Below are 21447 nucleotides of genomic sequence, written 5' to 3' on the forward strand. Positions count from 1 at the left end.
CAGATTACTTTTGTAATACTGTATTTGACCTGGTCTTTGTACGTTTTGGCCGTAGAGAAACGTAATTCTTGCCATTGTAAGAATGAGATGTACCTGCTGGATCTACTGCCCTTACTTGTGCTTTTTATTATTTTACCTCTTTTCATATCATTTTATTTCATTATATTTGTTATTTACTGTTTAATTATGTCTTGCCGCTTTTAATGTTGATGTAAAGCAGTTTGAATTACCTTGTGTTGAATTGTGCTATATAAATAAACTTGCCTTGCCTAGTAGCAATAGCAAGTTGAAGAAAGGCATAGCACTTTCAGATAGGGGAGGAAAACCCTATTTCCTCATATGCAGCTTATCAGTATAATTGTCCGATGACCCACAAAGAAAACTAAAATAATAGTACCATATTTTCCGCACTATAAGGCGCACCTAACAGCCTTTAATTTTCTCAAAAACCAGCAGTGCGCCTTATATATGATCATTACGGTAATTTCTGTTACTGTAGTCAGGGGGATTGTGGGTAATGTAGTTGGCGCTAAAAACGTCAGGAATCGTCACAGACGTTCAAGACAACAGCAGCGACGCCGACTCGTATCATGGCGACTTTGACAAGACGGAGCAAAGCTGGTTTTTATTTTGTTAATAAAGTTTGACATACAGTAATTTTCTTCTTGTTTTTTTTTTTTTGCATTTGCTGTAGGATTTTGTAGCATTTCCTGTAGCGCAGCTCCATCAGGTAGATGCGTAACTCAATCCCAGCCACTATAGTACGGTATTTTACCAGATATTTAGTGCGCCTTATATATGGAAAACGTTTTTAAATACATTATTCATTGAAGGTGCGCCTTATAGTGTGGAAAATACGGTAGGTCCCGTATAATTCAAAATCCAAAAAAGTGCTAGAACACATGAAGCGACCCAATGCAACAAAGGAAATTAAGTGGCATTAAGAGTGGGGATAACTGGAATGTCTGCACCACCATTTGATTCCTTACCTGGAAACGGAGGATGATGGTCCAGATGAGACCCAGGGTGAGACGGTGATTTCCATCCACAATGTCGTGTGAGCCCATGTTTTCTAGATGGACCTTTTGCTCCTTGAGAAACTGCAAGGCTTTATCGACATTTTCCAGGCAGTGGATACGCATGCGGCCCTTAGTGGGCTTTGGCTATGAGCAGCAGGAAAAAAAAAAGGAAGCTTGTTAATGTAATAAAATGCATGATGAGGAAAGGGATTGGTGGGAACTTGAAGAAAGAAAAAAGACAAGCAGAAGAAAGAGGAGAAGTAAGTCACACTCAAAAAAAAGAAAAAAAAACGAAGCACATGTATTCTCCTGCCTAAGTGGAGGAGCCTGTTAAGGGTCATGCTGTGGACTTGTGGGTCGTAGTTAGGACAGAAAAGAGGGGTTTCTCTACAGCACTGACCAGCTGTTCTCCTGAGAGCACTTCCAGAAGACGGATGAGCATGCGGCCATCCCGCAGGTCTGTGTACAAGTCGCCAATGCGACAGGTTACTCGGCCCAAGTGAGAGTTTACCCATTTGGTAAACGTCTTCTTTTGTACTGCTTCACGCTCATCTGCAAAGAGAACAGAGGGGAGAAAGGGAGGGGAGAGTTAATCTTAGGGTGGCCCGTTTGTGTTCACAAGGCAACCGTCTGTAGCAGTTTAAAGCTGTTAACAAATGCCATGAGAACCAATTGTTCTCTCATTGGTCAGAAATGAACGAAGGAGTTTCCTCTTCCGTACCCCGGGAAAAACAACAACTATGGAGCATCGTAAGCACAGTTATGAGTGAGTTGTGTCGGTTTCTGTGTGGATTCTGTTCTCACTGCAAACGAACCGCTCCAGGTCTGGAATGGAAGCGAGCCGAGACCACCTCTCCTAGGGTCTTGGCTAGCTTGTTTTGTCCCACTTCCGAGCGCGATTGCTGTGTTCACATGTACCAAACCAACCGATCTTTAGGGGGAAACGCTCCCTGTTTCGGAACAACTGCTCCAAACGGGACAGGTGTGAAAGTACCCAATGATTCAACTAACCTACCCTGACATTATTAGACAAATTTGCAAGATGCCATTATTCTGCAACCATTTGTTTTTTTACTACCCTCCACTGATCAGCCATGCCGTTAAAACTATTAAGAGGTAAAGTAACCCTAACCCACCATGTTACAATACAGTATTTTGATTAAATTATTTGCATTATACCATTCAAATGGATGCTTCTTTGACATTTATACTTTTGCCCCCCTTAGATACCAGTCAGATGGGATCTGTAGACATTAGGGATGCTGCTCTCATATACTCGTACTCGCAAAAATTCTCCGATACCACGCACCGATACTTCATTGTTGTTGTAGTTACTGGTTAGTGACTCTAGGGGGAGATGTTGAGCCGCCCCGCGGCTCCCCGGGTGAGTGTGCAAGGCGGAGCAGCCGCCGCGCCGCCACTGCTCAGCCAGCTGTTACGTGTTTCAGTTTGTTCTATCTTCCTTAATTATACAAACTGGACGGTTGAGTATTACCCTTACTCACAGGGAACTTTATTAAACACTCCACGTAACTCACAGTACAACATAGTCTCATCGCGGGTGCATTGGCTGTTTATGTTCTTCTTCTTCTTCTTCTCTGTTTTATTGGCAGATCGCAACCAACTTTAAGGTGCATACCGCCACCTACTGTACAAGAGTGTGTAACATCATTTCATTTAGTCTGTTTTTTAAATTCTATTTGATTGTTTGTGATGTTTCACATGGACGGCTTCGGGTGGGTGCCGCACATGCTCAGTTGATGTACCTGCGATGAGACTAAAGCGCGGACGAAAGACCGGCCGGCTGAGTTTTGTTTAAAATTTAATTTCTGTTGCAAATAAAACCTGTCTTCCAATTGGTTGCATTTTTAGCCTAGTTATTTTGTGGTAGTAGTATCGGATCGGTACTCGGTATCGGTGAGTACACAAATTAAAATACTTTTACTTGGTGTGAAAAAAATTGTATCGGGGCATCCCTAGTAGACATCTTTGTAAATGAAGCCCTATCATCAAAGAAACCACAGGACCACAACCCACATGGACTAAAACATCCATTGCTATTGTTCCATTATCAGACACTCTAGGACATCCTCAAATGTTCTCTGTCCATGGCCTGACGTGGTAATCATTTGGCCTACAAATTATTAGGCGCTAAGTCACAGTGTTGTAAAACTGGCTGGATGAATGAAACCGGCCAAGTCCATGCAGGGCCAGGTGGAAACCAGTTTGACCAGGATACACTTTTCACTATACACCTCTTCACTAGGTGAAATCATCAGCTCTCGTGGGTTCTCCTACCACTGCTATGCCGACGACACCCAGCTCTTCCTTTCCTTCCAACCTGGTGACACGGTCGTCTCAATGCGAATATCGGCCTGTCTTTCTGATATCTCTGCATGGATGAAGGACCGTCACCTTCAGCTAAATCTGTCCAAGTCTGAGCTTATTGTCTGTCCAGCCAGTTATTCCTTACCTCCAACCCAAGAGAGCTCATGTCACTCCGCTGCTAATCTCTCTGCACTGGCTTCCAGTTGCAGCATCAAGTTCAAAGCTCTGCTTCTGGCTACCAAACCATTACCCAAACGGCTCCTGCCTACCTTCACTGCTTCATCCAGAGCTACTCTCCCTCTACCTTCACTCCTTCATCCAGAGCTGCACTCCCTCTACCTTCACTCCTTCATCTAGAGCTACTCTCCCTCTACCTTCACTCCTTCATCCAGAGCTACACTCCCTCTACCTTCACTGCTTCATCCAGAGCTACTCTCCCTCTACCTTCACTCCTTCATCCAGAGCTACTCTCCCTCTACCTTCACTCCTTCATCCAGAGCTACTCTCCCTCTACCTTCACTCCTTCATCCAGAGATACTCTCCCTCTACCTTCACTCCTTCATCCAGAGCTACACTCCCTCTACCTTCACTCCTTCATCCAGAGCTACTCTCCCTCTCAACAGCTCTGCTCAGCCAGTGAAAGGCGCCTGGTTCTTCCACCACCACGTGGTGTGAAATCAGTATCAGACTCTTTTCCTCCATTGTTCCCCGATGGTGGAACGACCTACCAAACTCTGTCCGATCTACAAGGTCTGGACCTACTTTTAACACCAAGCTAAAGACTCAGCTCTTTAAGGAGAACTTCTGCATCTAGTAAACTTCTCTGCTCATCAGAATTAGTTAGAAGATCCAGTTCTCTGCAGGACCCAGCAGCTGAGTAAGTTTGCATGCACTTGTGACAACATGATTGCATGATGGTGTCTTTTTAGACGTAGCTTTCTTGTATAAAGGGACTGTTGGGCGGAAAAAAACAAAAACATTCCAGTACTGGCATGACAGCACGTGTGTCCAACTGGACTCTCAGCAGTCTGACCAGCACTGACCCAGCTGGAACCTCATCTGTGGTTTCTTTTTTTTTTTTTTTTTTTTTTTTTTCACCTTGTCTGCACACATATTATTGATTGATACCATGACGGTAGAAACCAAAAGTGTATATATGTGCATTATTACTATATGTAATATATACATATATATACGCACACATATGCGTACACATACATAAATATACACATACAAACCCAGTGTTTTTTATTTTTTATTTTTTTTTTTTTGGGGGGGGGGGTGGGGGGGGTGGGGGTGGGGGGGGGGGGGGGGGTGACATCCACTGCCAATCCAGGAAGCAGGAACACACGGAGACACACGTCAAGCACTGGAAATCTGCAACAAAAAACCACAAACAAAGCACGAAACCGGCACGGAGCCAACCAAAACACGAACAGCAATCGACCTAAATCTTGAGATCTGATCGCAGTCTGAGCTAAGCTATCGCTACCGCTACCTAAACCCAAAAACTAGAGAGCCAGCATGCAGGTGAACAAGCCAGTGTGTGTGTCTATGTGTGTGTGTGTGTATGTATATGATCATGCGTGTGTGTGTGTCATCTGTGGTTTCTTGCTTGTGTTGTTCTCTCTAAGTCGCTTTGGATAAAAGCGTCTGCTAAATGACAGTAGTAGTACCGGTAGTAGTAGTAGTAGTACTTTTGTGTACAGACGGGTAAGATGAAGTCATGAGGACTCAAGCCCTTTCCTTGTGTTATTTATTTTACAGATGAGGTTTTTCGTTAAAGGGGACCTATTATGAAAAACACGTTTTTTCTTGTTTTAACATATATAAAGTGGTCTCCCCTCACCCTGCCAACTCAGAGAAGGAGGAAAGCAACCAAATTCTGCAGTGTCTGTTCACCCCGCACGGAGGATCTTCCAGTGTTATGTGACTTCTTTAGAGGCTGAATTTCTGATTTATGTAGAAAAAACAAGCTTTAGATTGTTTTTAAGACATCCAAGGCCTGTTTAAAATATACATTAAATGCCATAATAGGTCCCCTTTAAGTCTTTAAGGTTTCAGCATGGCCAGCTTAGTGAAAGGTTTTCAGCCTTCAGTTTAAAGTTTGCTAATGGCTCTGCTTGTTTTTACATTTCAAAGTACTGTAATGACTTCAGCCATTAAAGAAAAGAAAAGAAAAAAAATACACTGACATTTTGCTCTTACTTTAAGAAAATACCTAAACAAAGAATTGCAATAAATAAAGCTGTAACAGCAGCTCGGACATATGGGCTGCAGAAGTAAGAAGCTAATCCTGCTCCAACACCAGACCAGGTGACCTAATTTCTGAGACATTACGTCTTCATGCCTTATGAAAACAAGATTCCATCAGCATACTGCATTGCACCTTGCATACTTTTACCATGAACAACAATCAAACAAACAAACTCATTGGTACACATCTGCTCCTCTGAGCAGTTTAACAACATGCTGAAAGACAGGCAACACAACATGAAGCAGAATGGAATGAATGAAGCAGTCCTGCCAAACGACTAAAATCACAAAGCCTTATAATGCACTATAAAATAAATCAATCCATAAAAAGCTGTTCATCAAATCTATTTCTAACAAGTTAAGTCCAATCAATTGGTAAAACAGTCATCAAAGCTTGATGTAAAAACCTTATGTTGTTAAGCACCTTAAAAGTTGCAACAATTTGCAAATCAATTGTAGGAATGAAATTCCTGTGATAAGAATCAGGGTCAAAGGGTCCAACAACTTCAATAAAATTGACAAATTTGATACTAACTCCTCCGTGCCACCTTTGGTTGTCATCACCGAAAGTTATGTGAAATATGTATTTATGCAATAGAACATCTAAACCAAAATTTAGTGATGCACCGAAATGAAAATTTGTGGCCGAAACCGAAACCGAAAATAATAATAAACACTTGGCCGAATACCGAACATACCGAACACGGTTCTTCGCAGTTTTTAATTTATTTTGCCAATTTTTTTCACCATTGCATAAATTAAATACATTTGATTTAGGCATGCTTTTCAAAGAAAAAAATCTTTTACAAAATTACAAGGTAGAAAATATTTATTGAACATAAAAAACTGAACATTTTTTTAATTTCCAGCATTATGTTGTTTTGGTTCCACCTCCTGGTGAATGTTAGGTAAAATTCTTATGTGGTTACTTTTTGGTTGGCCAACGATTTATGTGGTGCGCAACCGTTACGGGAGCGGCCAGTCTATTTCCTTGTATTACAATGCCATTATTAATTGTTCGTTTTTTTTCCCACTTATTCCACCGAACACCGAAAGTGTTTTTTTGCCATTTTCGGCCGAACAATTTCGGCTACCGAACAATTGGTGCATCACTTCCAAAATTCACATCAATGTGACGCATTAAGACTTGTTCGCCCGATGTTTGAAAATGTAGTGACAGTCTATCTTGAGAGCAGACAGGAATTTCAGCTGTGCTGCCACTTAAAAAGTTTGACACTAACATTAACTTTCCTAACTTTCCACCCAAAGCTTCTCTAGCAAACTGAAGCAAAGGTCCTGGAATTAAAATTGCACACTCCTGATACCTGAAATTTGAACATTAAAATCCCAAGTAAGCTTTCAAAAGGCCTCATTTCAGTCTGTGTAAACACAAAAGCAGCATGACATGCTTAGTTAAGCCATAAATGTATTGATTTGTCAGAAAGGATAATGCACCGTGTAAAGATTGTTTCAATGCCACGTTAGTAAGTTAGTAAGTTTAAACTTACAATCAAAAGGTCAGGCTCAAATATCTTATACCCGACATGGCGCATATTGTTTCGGTCAATGGTCAGTGCATTATGACAATTCCTCTGAAATATAGATCATTAAGATGTCAATACAACATGTTCTTCAATTCAAATTCATATGACAGAAATTAGGGCTGCTTGACTGTGGAAAAAATAATAAATAAATTATTTAAAACTATTTTTCACTAACTTTTGAGGCTTGTTGCATGACTACAAATTTTAAGATTTCAATGGCAAATTTTAAATTTGGCCTAAATGTGTTTTTAGCACATCAGGAGAAGGCAAAACAGAATGTGAGGCAAAATAACGCTTTCTCCATGGCACTGTTTTTATGATATTAGGATCCAAAATTGGAAACCATTAAATATTAAATTTTTCAGCGCCAACAGATATTGGTAAGAAAGAGGACAGAGCCTAAGAAGGTTTTTCTGGGGTATAAGCATTAGTTATATCTTATTAACAGATAAATATCAAGCCACACCAATGAGCAATGTGTTTTGAACGTGGCGAAATGCCTACAGTACAAGCAACTTGTGTGGTTAAACAGCATTAACCGTCAGCTTCTAAAATAAAAAAGGAAAGAGAATTTTGAAATCTTGCACAGGCGTTGTGTGATGCAACAGCACAGCTCCTAACTTTTGACCACAGTAAAGACATGCATCCTCTGATCCAGGAACGTGTGTACACCTCAGAGATCATTTCTGGTGATGTTGGACTAGAGGCTTCACTCATCCACACCTTAGTAAACCAGAGAAGACAGAGTTTGATTGACTGTTGAATAATTCTCGGTCAATCTCCAGCTCAGCTACAACCTACACTAACTTCAGTACATCTAAAATTTATGGAGAGACAAAAACAGCAAAACAGAAATACCTCCAGTTCAGTCTGCCAAAACTAACTACCATGAAGAATTAGATAAATTGTCCGAATCCAGGATTCCACACCTTAAAGGATTTGCTAAGAAAGCTAAGACATTGCGCCCACTTCTAAAGGGGCATTTAAAGAAAAGAGGTCTGAATATTTCTTCATGTTATAATACTTCGGTTTTAGATTCTTAAAATCTGCAATTTTGAGTTAAAAGAATGTACAAACATAAAACAATTTAAGAAGAAATATAAAGACAGTTTATTTGAGGTATAAAAGTGAAGACTGTGTTTAAAGATCAGCAGCTGTGTGTGTTTTGCAATTTCGTCATGTTGTCTTTGTATGTTTGTATAGATATACGTATTATATTTATATCATAGTTATATTTATATCATAGTCATATTATATTTATATCACAGTTATATTATATTTATGATAGAGCTTACATTTGGTATTAAACAGGTTATTTTTGTAAAATTATATATATTTATTTATACAAATTAGTGTATAGTATAAAACGTAAATACAGGCATATAATTTATGTTTAGTTGTGGAAAGGGGGTGGGATTAAATAAATGTATACTTTCTCCCACTCCTTTTCGAACATGCAACTGAAATATGTTTTTTTATGTGTTTTTTTTTTCTTTATGTGGTGGAATGCCCACCTGTATTTGTTTCTCTTATCTTTTTTTTTTTCGTTTTTTTTTTTATACATGTTCGAAATAAATAAAAACAAACAAACAAAGGTTGGAATTCTGCTGTATAGTAGAAGTTTTTCTAATATAACATTTAAAGACAAAAACTTAACTTAAATTAATAAACAAATGTGATCATAGAAAGAAATGTTATCTCAAAGCAAGTGACATGAGTGACAATGCTGAAAGCTTTGAGTATTTTTTTCTTTGGTTCATTGATTCAATTAATATTTTGGTATCAGATTCAGACAGCTATTTAGTCAAAGATGCCCACTTTAGTTTAGTCTCAGGGCAAGTCTCTACATACTGTAGCAGGATGTGCTCATTGTGCTGATGGTTTGGGGATGTTTTGGGTTTTGAGAACTAACATATTTGTAAAGAACAGACACACTAACACTGCTTTGTCGTTCTAACCCTCTTAAACATGGCACAAACTTATTACTTGATTACAAAAGGACCATTAATTTGTTTGCAGATATTCAATTGACTAGATGGGGTCGGTTTCTTTTACAGGTGGAGTATTGTTCCGTAATCTCCATTCTTGTCATGTTGTGACGACAACCAGCATTGAGGATGAGTCTGTGGGAAAATAAGCCAAGCTTTTAAGAAAGAAATGGCACCACATCCCTGGACTGCACTGCTAATGGCCGCGGTTACATGGTGTTTTTTAATTTGGAATTAATTATTCAGAATTAAATAATTCAGAATTGAACTATTTTCCTTCCAGTTTACATGGAAATAGTAATTCTGAATTGAGGTTTACATGTAAAACACGTTTTACTGGCTTTATCCAATTCCTCTTAAGGCCCGGGGGTTGGGAAGGTTCTGATTGGATAGGGGGACAGACCGGAAGTTAATCTACCGGAAGAAAAACAAACTTAGCCGCTACAACTTTGAAAACCCCCCATTTTTTGTTTTCTGCCATCTGTTCTTATAATTATTTCCAGGTCCTCCAAGCTATTTATTAAATAAATGGTCTCTGCTCTTGACCAGCGTTTACTGCGTGCTGCATCTTGAAACTTTGTTAGGAAAACCAGCCCAGCGCGGAATATAAGCGTCATGGAGACAGACGGGCGAGGGAACGAGCAGAAAGAAAGATCGGAATTAAGAGGAATGGGTGGATACATGATCTAGGAATTATTCTATTCAGATTTAAAATCGGAATAAACCAGCCACTTACTTCGGAATTAAGTTTAATTCGGAAAAATATGTTTTAAAATTGTACTTGACCTCATAAGGTGCTCTTCTTCGGCTTGGTGTATTGAGGTGTATTTATATGTGGTATATTTGCGTAAATATATATAGGTACTTTGTCTGTGTATATATTGACACAAGGCAAATGTGATATAAAATAATTATGCATTACGTAATTTGGTTGGTCCGAGGGGAGGAGGGAGGGAAGGAGGGAGGGAGGGAGGGAGGGGGGTGATGATTGATTTTGTATTTTATTTTGGTTTTTGTGTGTCATACAAAAATGTTATGTATGGAAAAAGTATATTATGTTATCGGTTTTCAACTATTAAATGTCACATACATAAATCAAATAATTAATAACAAAAAAAATAAAAGATGTAATTCGGAATTGCCATTTTTATTCGGAATTAGGTGTTTACATAGTAATTTTTACTAATTTTAAATCGGAATTCATTTTAATTCTGAATTAAAGAGGAATTAAACTTCCCATGTAAACGCACTGAATGACAAGGATACTAAACAAGAGCCCAAGTCAGAAGAACACAGGCGTTAGTCTCTGAGGGCAAACTACCCCAGCTGGTCACATTTGCATGTTACAATATACTGCTGCATCTATGGCACACCAGCTGTAATGTTTGTGCATATACTTAAATGGGGCATTAGCTTTTATTGCCAATAGAAATACTCAGACTCACAAGCAGAAACTTTGGTTGGGAACTGTAAATCACCCCCCCCCCCCCATTAATTTGCCCATCCTCCCTATCAAACCACCTGCCATGCCAACGAACTGGAAAGAAGGGAAAAACCCCATACAAGTTTACTGCTGTCCCTGTGCCACAATAAAGCCTCTTATCACTTTACCTCACAAATACAGTAGGTGACAACAAAAGACCTGTCCTTACAAATAAATAGCTGCTGTCATCTTAATTTTATTTTTAAAAACAGTTGATAACACAAACAAAAAAAGACATTCATAAGGCACCAGTGCATAACAAGCTTCTGTCCAGGTAGTGGGAAGCAGTGTCTTAAAGTCACAATTTATCAAAATTGGTATCATTCATTAATATACAGGACTGTCTCAGAAAATTTGAATATTGTGATAAAGTTATTTTCTGTAATGCAATTAAAAAAACACAAATGTCATACATTCTGGATTCATTACAAATCAACTGAAATAAATAAATACAGTTTAAGATTAAGATTCCCAGATTATTCTAATTTTTTGAGATAGGATATTTGAGTTTTCTTAAACTGTAAGCCATGATCAGCAATATTAAAATAATAAAAGGCTTGCAATATTTCAGATGATTTGTAATGAATCCAGAATGTATGACATTTTTGCATTACAGAAAATAAAGGACTTTTCTGAGACAGTCCTGTATACGCCCCCCAAAAAAGTCAGTGTCAAAGCGTTTTTCTCCATTTTTTTTGGACCAGTAGTTAGAAGAATCATCAAAACCACCAGTGTGTTCCTGCTTCCTGGATTGGCAGTGGATGTCGTCACCCCCCCCCCACCCCCGAAAAAAAAACACTGGGTTTGTATGTGTATATTTATGTATGTGTACGCATATGTGTGCGTATATATATGTATATATTACATATAGTAATAATGCACATATATACACTTTTGGTTTCTACCGTCATGGTATCAATCAATAATATGTGTGCAGACAAGGTAAAAAAAAAAAAAAAAAAAAAAAAAGAAGAATCATCAAAATATTTCAAGAGCATATTTGGGCATGTCTAGTCATTTTGAACATGTTTGCGTCTAGGAAGCTTTAAGTATATGTCAGAGCACGAGTTGGAAGGCCTGTTCCGGCTAGTGCTCTCTTTACAATTGAGGACACTGGAGTTTAGCTCTTGCTTTCTTATTTCATCGTCAAACAGACAACGGCACTGTTGATAATTTGATTATCTGCAGGTAATCTGAACAAATATGCCGCCGGACTGAATAGTGTGTGTGTGGCTCGTAAACCCTGGAATCGTGTTTTGTGATAACATGTAGGCATATTCAACACTAACATTGACTTAGTGGGGCAGGGCTCCCTGACGTCTATGAGGGAAAACCTTATCTCTGTTTAAGACAAAGATTATGCCTTTATCAGTCGGTTCACTGTACTGAGGTCATTTAATGTTAAGCTGATCATTTACTGGTCACTGGACGCCGACATGGTAACCTGGTTACATGCAGGTTTTCAAAATAATAGCCATATAGTCTGCTGAATTGAAATGACCAAGTAAAGAATGTATGTCCTGTACACTTAGTTGAAACAAAACACTGACAGAAAAACTAAAGTAGATTCTAACTTGTGTTGAACTTGCCTTAAGAAGCAGAGTAAAGCACCCACACCGGTTGTCTTGCTGATTCACTAAACCCTTCACATTGCACAAATAAAAGAGTTGAGATGCACCAATTGCAATTTTCTAATTTTATGGAACATTTGACGTGCTGATAACGATTTTGCCAATTCGAATTTTCTTTTTTTTCTTCAGACTGTAAACTGCATATGTTAACGTAAAGGGGACCTATTCTGAAAAACAGGTTTTTTCTTGCATTAACATATATAAAGTGGTCTCCCCTCAGCCTGCCAACTCAGAGAAGGAGGAAAGCAACCAAATTCTGCAGTGTCTGTACAGCCGCTCGGATGAGCCGTCCAGTGTGATGTGACTTCTACGAGCCGTTCAGATTCTGCTCCCGTCGTGACGTAACGCAAAAACAATCAAAAGCTTGACATTCAAGGCTTGTTTAAAATAGGTATTAGATGCCATAATAGGTCCCCTTTAATTAAATTTGAAAGATAGCAGAGGCTGCAGGCTGTGCACTCTTCTGGCTCTGTTTTTAGCCTGTGAACCTTTGTTAGATTTAGAACTTTAAGCATGCTCGGCACAGTGATTTTTTTTTAAAGTGTTGGATTAAGTTTGACATCTCCAGGAGTTGTTTTTTTTTTTATCTTATTTTTGCTTTCGGCTTAAAACCTGTGTAAACATGGTACCATGTGACTTTTCTCAGCATGGTGTACTTACTTATGGAATAATATTTTTTTCCCCCTCTAACGTAGAGGTAAGTAGAGGGTGCAATGCCCAGGACTGACTTAGGTAGGAGCACTGGGTGATAAAATGGGGGAGGGGGGAGAAATCGGGATTAAAAAAAAAAAAAAAAAAAAAAAAAAAAAAAAATATATATATATATATATATATATATATATATATATAAATATAAATAAAAAAAAAAAGCATTGTATATATATATATATATATATATAAAAGATTTTATTCTAATCCGACTAATACTGGCTGATATTGGTCACGGCTAATCAGGCAAAACCCAGAAACCAATGAACTGGTGAATTTGTAAGAAAAAGTTACAAATATTTTACCCAAACAGAAACTGGACGTTATCTAAAACTCAAAAGAAAAGGGTCTGGATTACCCAACTCTAAAAATCACTGATCATCAATAAACAATGAAGAATTTGGTGAAAGCCTAGTTTTCCTTCATCATAATCCCATCTCACTGACAGGAATGTGTGACGTGTTGCTGTATACAAAATATCCTAGTCCAGTACAAGATGAAGCTCTTCCACCACTGACCGTGCCACAGATTAAACCTTGTTTGTGTAAAAAGGGATTTTGTCTCTACAATCAACAGAGATTTTCCTAAAGCACAAGACTGTTACATAGCTGTTGCTCATTTAAGGTGACCAAATAGAGGTAGTGCAGCAGAAAATGAGAGTGAGTACCCCGTTTCCTCCAAACACAACGAGTGGCAATGAGACTAGTGATGCACCGAAAGGAAAAATTGTGGCCGAAACAGAAAATAATAATAAACACTTGGCCGAATACCGAATTAAATACCGAACAATGGTACCAATTTTTTTAAAAGGTAGAAATATTTTTTGAACATGAACAACTGAACATTTTTTAATTTCCCAGCATTTTTTTTAAATATTCCAGCAGACATTATACCAACAAGGCACAATAACTTAAAGTAAATAAATTAGCAAATTATTTTTTTTGGCCATCTTTGAGCTTACATTAGGTCTATAACTGACTGCTGAAAAATTGTAACATATCCTTAAAACAAAAGAAAATGCATTAAAGTGCATTGGAAAAAAAGGGAAAAAGAAGTGGATAAAACAAAATAAAGAAAAAGAAAATCAATCGCTTTCCCATACAAGTATTAATATGGGAAAGGGATCGATTTTCTTTTTCTTTATTTTGTTTTATCCACTTCTTTTGCGTCATCTAAACACGCCGTTATTACAGGTAATTGTTTGTTTTTTACCCCACCTATTCCACCGAACACCTAGCGTGTTTTTTTTGCTATTTTCGGCCGAACAATTTCGGTTACCGAACATTCGGTGCATGCATCACTAAATGAGACCAAGCCCTCTGTGTGACTGTTTTCAATCAAAGACCAGTCAGTGTTTTTGTAGTCACCCTCTTTGTAGCAAATATCCATCCTGCCACTGTAATGGAGGATTTTCCACAGGAAAAAAAAAAGGGGGGTTACAAACCCTAAAATGCCCTACACAGATCAGAGGCTGTCTCTTCATCTATCATCGTCTTCCTCCCCACGGAAAGTTGTAAGATAAGCAAGCAGAGGCTTCCAGCAACAAAGTTGGCTTCACACAACACTGGTAGCCATTAAACGCTGCAATTTTACTTTGTTTCATGTTCTGCCCTGGGGCCTATCTCCTTAGTAAGCCATTCCCTGCTCACTTTCTGATTCAGCTTAACATGACCTTGACTCTGTAAACTCTTAATAGCCTGTCCTTTCCCCACCTCCAGCTTACGTTATGAGGCTCTCGGGTCAACTTCTTCAAAAGAATGAGGGAACAACCTTGTCTGCTTTAACGACGTTCTCTCCATACAGAGAAAATAATCAGAGCAAGGTTTTCATCAGTGGAAGTCTGACTTTTCTCTTTTCACCTCTGCTCTTACTTACTGCAAATTTAGCTAAATGAAATCAATAAATTAACTCTTAGAGATGCTCCACTATATACATGCATATTGCACATAAAATGTTCAACATCTGCTGCCATGCTGCATGTTGACTAGAGGCTTTTGGTCGTCATCCACAAGCATTTTCAACCTTTTAGCACCAATGAATGAACTGCAAAGTTGTTTACAACTTCTGCTTAACAGACACAATAAATATGATTTAATAAGTGGCCAAATTATAGAATGTGAGGGATAGTTTTTCCACTTTTCCTTCATTTCCTAGAATATTTAGGTTTTTAAATACCTGACATGTTTGATCCCATCTCATCATGACAACATGACAGTAACCTGCACATGCAAACTTTACTTTCTCTTTGAGTCATAATTTTGCCTGTAAATATTGTCGAAGTTAAAGCATAATATTATATTATGTTAGCATGTTATCATTTATTTACTAATAGGATTTCTAAGACAGCACATAGTTTGAAAATCATTTCCAAATTACTTGACTTATTCTTTCTACAATCCGGGAAAAGAACATTTTTAAATGACGCAAGGTTAATTGTGAATTCAGTGGTATGAAAATGCAGTTAAATAACTTAATAAGTTAATAAACAATTCGACCAATGGGGACACAACATCCTATAAGTAAAAAAATTATACTGTGCAAGTTTTCGCATATTTAATACATTTCTGCAATTTTTCACATTTTTCACAGAACAAAGTGAAGTAAATGACATGCGGATACGCATGCTTTAACATCTTTGCCTCTGTGAAGGAACCACCCTTCCTTTGACTCTGGAACTAGAGCTGTGGTTAAACACCTGTGGCATGAGTTATTTTTACACACAACAGTTAAAGATAAAATAAAGACTTCTCCCACAACACTATTATGCCTTCTTGATGGCACTGATGCCCTTCAGACACGTCTGCAGGTGATAATAGTAAGGATCAGACGGGACTGGGCCAAGGCCAATCTCTGGACAATTGAGACAGAAAAAAGCACCTTATAACAATAATATAGGCACATTAAGAGTTGGAATGTCAATATTTTAAGTTTTTAAAAAGTCCCTATAACCCTAATGAGCTGTCAATATTAGGAAAAAAAGCAAAGGGCCTTTAGCCTGGGAGTGTGTGACTGAGCGTATGTTGAACCCCTCACCAAGATAATGTGACCCAGAGTTGCACCCGCAGGCCCCGAGAGTTTTGATATTACATTACAATTCATGCTGCTGCTAGACTTGAAACTTGATCACGTTCCAAAATTGATATCATTATAGTTACACATATACAAAAGGTAACAAAAACACCAGCCCAGATCAGATTTTTTCTGTGAGATTTGGCTGTAGAAGTCACATTTTCAGAACTGTCAGAGAATGTATAACTTGACATGACATGAAAGTAGTCAATTTGAAACAGAAACTAGAAATACTTTTTCTTTATTCCAACGGCTCTGAGGGAGCAATCTAAAAGCCTTGTGTAGTTAGTCATATGTATTTGAATAATGCCATGCTGCTAATGCCTGCTGACTGCCAATCCAGCTAAAGTCCACAACTCCTAACCTGTAGCTAGAATAGTGACCCTTTGGACTAGAATCCTGTAGTTAAACATAACCCTTACTGAGCATATATGCACAAAAAACAAGAAACCAAACTCACAATGCTTCTTTTTTTTTTGACTACAACATCTACGACTTCAGAGTTTGTCACCGTTAGGAAATATGAACTTTCACATGAAATGTACACTGTACTTCACATCCAGGTGGTGCAGCGATACCGTACAAAGAAAGATGAAAATGATACAGGGGCATGGTGCAAAAAAAAAAGTTTGTTTAGAAAACAAAAGCTTGATCTGTCTGGCCTAAATATCCTTTTTCAATATAAATCTTCACATCAGCATGTTGTATAACTGAGATCAAACGTTTGCCCAAAAATATTAAGCTCCAACTGTAGAAAAGTATAATCCTACAAAAGCTGTGTGTCAATGAATATGTCATTAAATGTCTACATTGTACATGCTAACCATAGTGTGAATGCTTTAGTTGTGACATGATGCGTAATGACAGACTGTGCAGGAGCCTGTCGTCCTGCAGACACTATGATCTCACTCAAGAAAGGAGTGACACAGAAAAATGAGCCGCAGGGTAGTCAAACTGGAAATGCAAGTGGGTGTTGCCAAAATGTGCCTGTGCTTCTGTATATGACTGTGTATTTACAGCCAACCACCCAGAACACATTCATGCATGGCTGGGAAAACCAGCAAATAACATAAGGTGAACATTTCCCCACAATGTAATGTAAACCTGGTTCATTTCATTCAGCATTATTTGACAATGATGTTAATGGTTGGCGAGGAGATTTACAGAAAAATAATGACATTCTGTCAGCATCCATTTAGTGATTGATCCCTGAACCCTACATGTCCCTGGTAGGTTTCAGGGCTTAGGCCCCGTCCCAATACTCCCACTATCCCTACTTTTCAGCCCTGCCCCTAAATTTTGCGCGTTCCCGTGAGGGTAGTGGTGTCCCAATTCCTCTTTCCACCTAGGGGGAGTGAAGAAAACAAGTGTAGTTGCTATGAATCTGTCCCTACGGATCGAGGGTTTTCGGATGCACACTAGCTGAACTAGGGCCAGAAAAATTTCCCAGAATGCAGAATGCGTCGTCATTTGCGGACTGAATCAAAAAAAAAACATGGCGGACATTTCTAATTTTTTAGTGAATAAAATCAATATTTTGAGTTAGTTTCTGCATAAAAATGTGTTTTGATTACATTTCTAGCGAGAAATATATATTTTACTTTCATAATATTCACTCAGTAAATGTACATAATAGCTCGTTTGCCCGTTGTTGCAAAGTCTTTTTCAAACCTCGCCAGAATAAAGGCTGATTTATGGTTCCGCGTTACACCAATGCAGAGCCTACGGCGTAGGTTACGCGGCGACGCGCGCCGTACGCCGTACGTCATACCCTACGCCGTAGGCTCTGTGTCGATTTAACGCAGAACCATAAATCTGCTCCCGAGCCGGCAGGCAGAAATCCCCAAATTTTCGGAGCAAATTGTTTAACAGGCGTAGCTGCAACTGTTACATTTTATCTATTAAACCAACATTTATCTTCCTAAATGATTTATTTCAGCCAGCGGTAATTCTCCACAGAGCTGCAGGTTTCTCCCCGGGACGACGGCGCAGGTTGACCTGGCGATCACGTCTGTACGTGAGCTGCTGCTGCTGCTGCGCCCCGGACCGGCTCTTATCATCGCCGAAAACATCAGATCAAATTTCTTGACAGGCGTTATTTGGATAAACTGAGCCCAGGTTGGGGATCTTAACGGTTACTTTTACGCCTGAAAAAATATTAAAACTTAATAAAGTGGCATATTAACAGCACTACAGCTGAAATTAAAACAGCTTTTAGCTCTCAGCTTCCTGATTTTAGGGGTGGTGCTGAAAGTAGGAGTAGTGGGAGTATTGGGACAGGCCCCTGGGAAGATTTCAAGTGCCCTAAAATCTGTGGCTTCTCTTTTTTAGGGGTAGTGGTAGTGAGGGAGGGCTAGTCTCAACCTCTGCTGGACTTCTTTTCACTCCCACCTCACACCTTAGCAGCATGGGTGCCCGAGCTTTCAGTTGTACGGCACCCAGACTCTGGAACTCCCTCCCCCCATACATAAGACAAATAGACTCCATCACCACATTCAAAACACAACTCAAGACTCACCTGTTTAAACTTGCCCATTCACTTTGACCGGTCACCACACACTACCTCCCACCATACTGTTCTGTTATCTGTACTGTTGCTCCTTGATTGTATGTATTGTGTATGTGTGTATGTATTATAATTTCTACTTTATTATTATTGTATTTCCTTTATTGTATTGTTTTGTTATTTATTCTGTAAGGTGACCTTGGGTGACATGAAAGGCGCCGTTAAATAAAATGAATTATTATTATTATTATTAGTGGTAGAAAGTAGGGGGTGTATTGGGATTGGCCCTTAATGTTCAAATGACAAGAAGATATCATCCGGTTGCATAAGTTACTGACAATGTTGCAAAACTTGTATATTGGTTGTGAAAAAAAGATACCATCTTTTACTTACATCTTATCTAGTCAAGAAAATGGGTGTACTTAGTGTGAAAGTGTAAACATTTTTTTTTAAACTCGCACACCAGTCCTGTGATAATAAAGATATTGCTTCCCATGGGAGAGATGATACATTGTTTGTTCACCACAAGTATTCCAAACATGTTGAAAGAGCGTTGTTGCCCCCGAAGTAAACTCAAAGACAGTTCTGCTTTCCAGATGCCTGCCAGGGAGGGGCCGGAAGCTGCAAACGCATGATCTTTACACACACTCACTGACATGCAAGTTTCATCCACTATTGCACCCACGCTCTCAGTTACTGCAAATACTTTACCTAACGCCACGTTGCCCTTGGCTTAGAAATACAGAGCTCACAGGAACAGACAGGTGGTTGATATGTGGAAACATTAAACACACGTGGAGATCAGGCTAAACTGATACACCAGGCCCACTAGAAGAGTAAGGATCTTTTTTCTTCAGAAAAGGAAATCAAATTCAAATCAAATTCATCCTTCAGCTTTCAGTGTAATATTTTTTCCCAGTTATCACATGACTCCGTGGTTTCTGCGTGCAGAACCTCCCAGTCCTCTGGGGCATTGGCCAGCAACAAAGTGGTGTATGTTAATAAGATAGAAGAGGACAGGTGGTCAGGTGATCAGGTGCCAGGCTGAAGCTCAAGCCTGGTATCTGCAGACTACAAATATTCTTATTTTTCTTCACATGCAGCCTGAAAGAAGATGATTTAACTAATCCAATAAGGATTTAGGCTAGAAAAAAGCTGGACTATTCGAGGACTCTTTTACATCCCAAACCACCTGTTATAATAGTAGCACTTTGCCAAAAGTGTAATTCTACCTTATGTTCCCAGTTTTAAAAACAGTCTCTTAGAAAATAGGTTGTTGGCTCTGGAAAAATCATCAGTTTTTGTTTTTAACTTTTACAACCGCTTTTGTAAGCCAAACACACACTCCAATGCCTGAGACTCTAAATTTTGTCAATACAACTAAGTGATCAAATTTATTGGCACTGCTAACTAAACCATTGGATATAAATGATAATGCAATTTCCTTTTCAACCACAGACAGTAGTTTCGTGCTTACCTTGCAGCTGTTTAAATCTTCCTTCCAGGATATTTGAGTATTGCACCTGGTTGACAAATGCTGCTGGTGACAAACACGGTTCTCTGTCCCTGTGTTCCCACTCCATCGTGGATGGACTAGATCTCTTTGCTTAATATTCCTCTAAGATACCGAAGGAATTAAAGGTTTCTTACATAGGACAGCAGACAAAACCTCAAAAAAATCATGAAATCCTTCAGAAGGTTTTTTGCAGAAGAAATGTTCTGTATATCCAATATGTTTATACTGCTTTTTTGGGTGGCTTTTTATTCCTCATTAAGGCTCAAAACAAGACTGCAAATGTTCTTCTTCATCTACTGTATGTTCCACTCCGTCCAGTGGAAACACAGCAATGAAGGGCAGTGGCGGCAGAGCTTTCTTCATCAAAGAATACTTTTAAACAAAAGTGAGGGAAAAAAGCATTCTCCTTTTGTTCATTTCACCACTCGTGTCCTTCAGCTGTACTCCCATGTGGTTTTGAAAAAAAAACAACAAAAAAGAGAAAAAGCAAGTAAACCCTGAGTATTCCTTTTTCCTCCAGATTGTGCCGAGCTCGTGCTGAACTAAAGCTCTGCGCAGCGAGAGCTAACCGGCCTCTGTTTGAAAGCTGTGTAAACAAGCTTGCTGTGCTATCTGAAACTGTGCAATTTGCATAAGGTGTGTTTGAGGGAGGAGCACGGAGGAAGAACATGGTGGAAGGGTGAGGGGGAGGAAGGAAGTGTAGAGGTGGACTAAACCATTAGAGCATTTTGCATAGAGTGGCTTGAGGTGGATTATCTAACTCCACCTTAATTCCAGCAGAGAATAGGGTGTGGCCTGTCCGAAGGGGCATCACGGAAATCTCCATCAATCCATATGGAGTGACCTGCGTGATCATCTCCCTGCTGCTATCGCCCTCTAGGCAGCGTCTGATCTCCCTGTTTCAGCGCGTGGGGGGTGCCGTACGGTAAGGCGTTAAGGCAGGAAGGAAGTTGTTGAAAAAGTCTCAGCATTTGAACAAGGACTTTCCTGCCTGAAGAGATTTGAAACTGTCAACGTGTGTAAGCTTTGCCTCGCTGACTGTTACACAGACAGGGCTGAAAACTAGGCAAAGCTTTACCGTTTTTAAAACACATTTCCTGATGTACATATTGCTCTTTCAATTTTTTTATGTTAATATTTTATATTTTACTGCCAAGTTACATGAAAGTTGTAAAACAAGTATATTTTCCCTCTAGCAATGCAACCTTATTTCATAACAAATTTCAGATTCTCCATATATAGACTCATATCGGGCACTTTAAAAACCTCATATTGTACATTTCTGTTTATACATTTTACCTCTTATATATTTTCTTTTATATTTGTATTGTATTCTACCAATCACCACAACAAATTCCTTGTGTGTGTTAACAAACTTGGCAATAAACCCCTTTCTGAT

General features: G+C 39.0%; 1 protein-coding gene across 9 annotated transcripts in view; it reads right to left on the bottom strand.

Annotated features, from left to right (window-relative positions):
- sptbn2 (spectrin, beta, non-erythrocytic 2) overlaps positions 1 to 21447 on the bottom strand; it is a 92733-nt gene that overhangs the window by 46366 nt on the left and 24920 nt on the right. For 6 of the 9 annotated variants that reach the window (XM_061739637.1, XM_061739636.1, XM_061739639.1 and 3 more), the window contains exons 3-4: positions 1420 to 1571; positions 990 to 1163 (exon numbers count right to left, since the gene is read on the bottom strand). In XM_061739637.1, coding sequence (XP_061595621.1) covers positions 990 to 1163; positions 1420 to 1571 — 326 coding nt within the window. Of the gene's footprint in view, positions 1 to 989; positions 1164 to 1419; positions 1572 to 20009; positions 20679 to 21447 lie in introns of those variants that run through there. The other 3 variants (XM_061739638.1, XM_061739640.1, XM_061739641.1) reach the window with 3 other exon arrangements.

The sequence above is a fragment of the Cololabis saira genome, chromosome 14, assembly GCF_033807715.1.
Source record: "Cololabis saira isolate AMF1-May2022 chromosome 14, fColSai1.1, whole genome shotgun sequence".
In the NCBI taxonomy this organism is placed as follows: Eukaryota; Metazoa; Chordata; class Actinopteri; order Beloniformes; family Belonidae; genus Cololabis; species Cololabis saira.